Below are 6,051 nucleotides of genomic sequence, written 5' to 3'. Positions count from 1 at the left end.
TGAAATGGACAACAAAACCGTAAATGTGGTTAGGAAATGGCTTTGTCTCAGCACACATTCCACAAGATGTTTTATCTTCCAGAAAAGATAGGATGGGGGGCTTGGAGTTCCAAACCGCATGTGGGAGTACATAGCCACAAGACAGTCTCACCTTATCAATATGCTAAACTGTGATGATATCAGCGTGGGGCGAATGGCCAGAGCATCCTTATTGCTGGATTTTAAAAGACGGAAGGTGCCACACGCATGCGGCGGGGAAGACAGCTTCCTGGGTTTTAAAAGAAAGACCAATGGAAAGCTGGATGGACGGGCACGGGGATTTGGTGTGTCATCAGACTGGCCAGACTTAAACGATCTATGCTGGAGGACAGGTACTGAACTGAAGTGGACCTCCCACTCCCAACCTGCGAATAAGTTGGCAAAGTACTGTTCAATCTCAGCAACTATAGGAAGCATGTTTATTTGGAAAAGGCAATGTTTCCTGTACCCATAGAACTGTATAATCCATAACAATGTGCGGATTTGCTTTAATCTGTTAGATCATTCAAAAAATTTGATTCCTAATGAAATTTTACTTGTAATGTGGAATCAAATAAAGTATATAAAATGTGTATATATATATATATACTTCAAGCATCAAAACAATAATTTCCCCCCGTACATTAGAATGTCTCCTGTTTAATAAAAATTTTTCTGAGTAAAGTATAACTATATAATGATGATGACATACATCTTTACCATGATTTACAGGAGACACCCACTAAAATGTCATTCATTTGAACAATAGTTACAAATTTTGTCAGCATATTTAAGAATCATTAGATGACATTAAAAGACTTCATTTAGGAATCACATTGCAGGCCCAAAAACTAACATGACTAACTGACACCATCCTTCAAACCACTAGGTTTTCCTCATTTGTCAGCGACAGGTTTTAAACATTTTAAATTTAATAAAAAAAATTAAAGGTTTTTATTTTTTTTTTTAATTTTTACATAAATATATCTTTTATGCTGAATGATGAAGGAAGATTTTTCTCTTGTTTTAACATTTTATTTTCAAATTTGCAAATGTATTACTATTATCTTCTCATTTGCAATATATATATATATATATATATACAGTATATGAAGAGTTCAGCTGCAAAAGCCTCTAAGTGCCGTCTGAAATTATCTTCTAAAATGAGCATTTTTATCTGGCTCCTATGTTTATGCTTAGTTATTTAACTTTTAAGGCAATGAAAAGAACCTAATCATTGCCATTAAATTGAAATCACTGAACCTACACATAAGAGCCGGATAAAAATGCTCATTTTGGGGGAAAAAATCAGACGCTTAGATGCTTTTCCATCTGAACTCTTCATATATATATATATATATATATATATATATATATATATATATATATATATATATATATATATATATATATATATATATATATATATATATATATATATATATATATATATATATATATATATATATATATATATATATATATATATATATATATATATATATATATATATATATATATATATATATATATATATATATACATATATACGTACATGCATGCATGCATACATATATTTATTTTATTTAGTCATGACTCATTTAGCAGAACTCTACATAGAATTATAGAATTAATAGAATTAATTACAGAATTATACATATGTGTGTGTGTGTGTGTGTGTGTGTAAAATAACATTTAAAAAATTAATCTCAAAATAAGAATACCGTAGTTTTAGTGTTTTGTTTTCATGCTTTTTTCTAAGTGAAAACTCCACATTTATGTAAAATGTATCTGTAAACCAGTTCTATAATTGTAGTGTATCTTATACTGTCTGTGGGTGTTGTTTAATTCCATCTCTTCTGTCTGTCTTCATTTTCACTCCTCAGTGACCATGGCGACGACCACTAAAACCCCCCCAGGTGCAGATCCCAAGCAGCTGGAGCGCACCGGTACCGTCCGAGAGATCGGATCGCAAGCCGTGTGGTCGCTGTCCTCGTGCAAGCCAGGTGTGTGTGTCTTATTTATTCTCTGTTTTTGATCATTGCACACCTGATCAATGCATCTTTTGTTTTCCTCTGTTTACTCATTCATTCATTCATTCGTTCTGTTTCTGTGTGAAGGGTTTGGAGTCGACCAGTTGAGGGATGATAATCTGGAGACGTACTGGCAGTCCGATGGCTCTCAGCCACATCTAGTGAACATTCAGTTCAGGTAGAGACACCATTAGCCACTCTATGACCTGACTGACCAGTGCACTGATAAATCAAGATATCGGTCAGGGGTCGATTGATCTGACAGTATTTAGACATTTTGATACTGTTGTTTACAGCTAATAAATATATGTGATTGGCTGGTTAACATGAATGTTTTTTGGTTCAGTTACAAAACATATATAGTATATATTAATTCATATATCTATACATAATATATTATTAACTTAATTAAAATGTAAAGTTCTAGAAAAGTGTAAAATGATTAAGTTCGAGGAAAAATCATGTAGGTTTATTTTTTTGAATGTATTTATAGAACACTAAAATATTTAACTGATTAAATGATTTAGGTTGTGTGTCTGAAATATATTTTTAAAATCCTTATTCAGTAATAAATTAACTCTAAAGGCCATGAAAATGCACTGATCAATAGATATATTTTTTGAGTACTTTACTAAAGTACTTGATTGAACACAGGTTTTTTTTATGTACCTCTCATTGATTATTATTAGACTTGGTTATTATATCATATATATAATAATAACCATATAAGTATAAAAATCATATCGCCAGCACCTGACGAACTAATACTAGCACTTACCAATTCTATTCTATTCCATTCTATTTAAAAAAAACCTAGCTATGTGTACTGTGCTAGACTAACTGAGACTTGTCACAGCACTTGTATACCGTTGCTCTCTCGTTCGTCTGATTGCTTCTATTGCTCTCCTCATTTGTAAGTCGCTTTGGATAAATGCGTCTGCTAAATGATTAAATGTAAATATATAAAAGCATTATGTCTAGCAACCATCCTGCTCTCTAGATGTTCATCAGCCACTAAAAAACATATCAGACACTCTTTACATTACATTTTTAGTAACAAGTCGTGCATACTGTATTATATTTAGAAAACCGTAAAGTTGTTTCATGATGAATATTATAATGAGCACTTTTCACAAACTATATATGTTGTATTTATATAAAAAATTTAAAAAAAAAAAAAACCTTGCTATGTGTACTGCGTTAAGCTGAGACTTGTTATAGCACTTGCATATCATTGCTCTTTTGTTGATTTTGATTGCTTCCATTGTCCTAATTTGTAAGTCGTGTAAGACTAAATATAAATGTATTTGAATCAGACGATGTTTCCTCTCTGTTGTGTCCTGTTAGAAGAAAAACAACGGTGAAAATGCTGTGTATTTATGCCGATTATAAATCGGATGAGAGCTACACTCCCAGCAAGATCTCGGTCAGAGTGGGAAACAACTTCCACAACCTGCAGGAGATCCGGGTACGAGACACAGATCACATCACAGTCTCATAACCTATAAACTCAAATACTTGATTCATCTTTTGTGGCATTTCACGGTCCATTATTTTTATGCAATATATTATATTTTTTAAATAAAACCATTAAATAAAATCTAGAACCATAAAAAATATTGTAAATAAAATAAACATTAACTGAAATAAAATAAAAACTTAAACTTTTCTCATTTAATTTTGTCTAAATTGTAATAAAATGATAATTAAAAATGTAATTATTAAAAATTAAATAGAAAACTAATAGAAACAGAAATGAGCAAATTTTTAACAAATAGTTAAAAATTTACTTCTTATTCTGTGTGTGTGTGTATATATACTAGATTAATAAAAACTATATCAATAAAATATATTAATAAAAAATAAAGATATATTAATAGAAGCTATAATAGTATCTCAATGATACTACAATAACACTATGGTATCTTTCTTCTTGCATAGTAAAATAATAAATTAATGTTCCATGTCCATTTATTGATTTATTTGTTAAGAAATCATATAATAAGCATAATAAATTGCATTTTCACAAAAACAAATCCTTTCATTGTGACTTGAGCGTTGTTTGTGTGTGTGAGAGCAGCAGTTGGAGATGGTGGAGCCGAGCGGTTGGATTCACATCCCTCTGTTGGATCTGGTGAACAATCCCATCAGGACCTTCATGATCCAGATCGCCGTGTTGGCCAACCACCAGAACGGACGGGACACGCACATGCGGCAGATCAAAGTCTACACGCCCGTGGAGGAGAGCTCCATCGGCAAATTCCCACGATGCACCACTGTAGACTTCATGATGTACCGCACCATCAGATGACCCGAGCTTCTGCTCGAATGGACGGACTGAGGTGCAGACTTTGCCTTTCCGTAAGACTGTTCTAGAATTAAATGGTTTTAGATGGTTTAAAATGTGTTTTGTAAAGAGAACAGTTCAAAGTTCAGTTTATGTAAATGCAAATCTACAGGAAATAAATGTTTGTTTGTTTTTTAAATGAAGAAATCCTGTCCTGTATCTCTTGATGCTGTATTACAGCAGGGTAGATCGGTTTAGCTTGCTTTATTCAGTTGTCATGGCAAGCGGATTGATCGCTCAATTGCACGCTCTTCTATGCAACTTTGCGGAAACATGGACAGGTTTTCATCAGTCCCAGGTTGCTACAAAGAGCCAGTTTGAGGAATAACAAGTTTGTGAGCTTAATGCCATACAGACATAAATATTCTAATTTCAACATCCAAACATATTCAATTTTGATCCAAACAACATTTTATGCTTTTATTATCATTATTATAACATATTTGGGTTAAAAGTGTAGGATTTATAATGTACAATATGTCAAGTCTTACATTTAGCGCTTGTAGTTCACATTTAAACATTCAAAATTTTAGTTTGGCAATAATTAGCATGCAAATATCAACAAGCATATTTAGATGATCCATCAGATAAGAACATCCATCTGCATTTATTATCCTTATTAATTGAATAACATTTTTGGGTTCAAAGTGTAAGATTTATAATGTAAGATATAGTGCTTGTAGTTAACATTTAAACATTCACACAAATCTATTAGGTAAGGAATAGAGATGTAGTTTTATTATCGTTATTAATAAAATAATATTTTGGGTTAAAAGTGTAGAATTTATAACAAGAGGTAGGGCTGGGTTTTGACACAAATTTCACGATTTGATTCGATTCTCATTCACAAGCTTACAATTTGATTCGATTACCGATTCGATTCAGTATCGATTATTTTGGATATATATCAGGTACAGTACATGCCAAATTTTCTCAAGGAAAAAAAAATCTCTCAACTAATGCTGTAAAATATTGATCAAATATACGTCAGTTGGCACTACTGTACGTTATAATATTGAAGGTTAAAATTGACTGATTTGTGCTGTACAACTACTTAAATTGCACTTAATTACATTTTTATAATAATTAAGGATTGAACTGAGGCGCTACAGCGATCTGTCACTCCACATTAAACAGCGCCATGGGAGGTGCGCTTCAGTGTTCCATCCATTAACTGAAAACAGGCTAGAATAATCGATTCTTGGGACTTAGGAATCGATATCGTTTCGTAAAAAATCGAGATATCGATCTTTTTTTACCCAGCCCTAATAAGACGTACTTGTAGTTCACATCTAAATGTTCAAACAAATATATCAGGTAAGGAAAAGAGATCTAGTTTTATTATCATTATGACATTCTGGGGTTAAACGTGTAGCATTTATACTGTATGATATGGCACTTCTTGCATTTAGTACTTGTAGTTCACATTTAAATGTTCAGGTACGCATTCAAAAGTTTAGTTTGAGACACTAAGCAGCATGCAAATATTGACAAGCATATTTAGATAATCTATGCGCCGGTAAGGAATAGAGATCTAGTTATATGATCATTATTAATGAAATAACATTGTTGGGTTAAAAGCGTAGGATTTATAATGCACAATATGGCACTTCTTGCATTCAGTACTTGTAGGTCACATTTAAACATTCAAAT

General features: G+C 32.2%; 1 protein-coding gene across 1 annotated transcript in view; it reads left to right on the top strand.

The window, feature by feature from the left end:
- The window catches only part of LOC107564421 (anaphase-promoting complex subunit 10-like), a 5,253-nt gene extending 719 nt beyond the window's left edge, over positions 1–4,534 (top strand). The window contains exons 2-5 of the mRNA XM_016249514.1: positions 1,905–2,024; positions 2,139–2,229; positions 3,399–3,519; positions 4,132–4,534. Coding sequence (XP_016105000.1) covers positions 1,910–2,024; positions 2,139–2,229; positions 3,399–3,519; positions 4,132–4,362 — 558 coding nt within the window. The 5' untranslated portion in view covers positions 1,905–1,909 and the 3' untranslated portion in view covers positions 4,363–4,534. The remainder of the gene's footprint in view (positions 1–1,904; positions 2,025–2,138; positions 2,230–3,398; positions 3,520–4,131) is intronic.
- Positions 4,535–6,051: the final 1,517 nt, after the last annotated feature.

The sequence above is a fragment of the Sinocyclocheilus grahami genome, unplaced genomic scaffold, assembly GCF_001515645.1.
Source record: "Sinocyclocheilus grahami isolate Dianchi unplaced genomic scaffold, SAMN03320097.WGS_v1.1 scaffold932.1, whole genome shotgun sequence".
Classification (NCBI taxonomy): domain Eukaryota; kingdom Metazoa; phylum Chordata; class Actinopteri; order Cypriniformes; family Cyprinidae; genus Sinocyclocheilus; species Sinocyclocheilus grahami.
The sequence above is the reverse complement of the archived record's forward strand: the minus strand, read 5'-3'. Positions and strand labels throughout refer to the sequence as shown.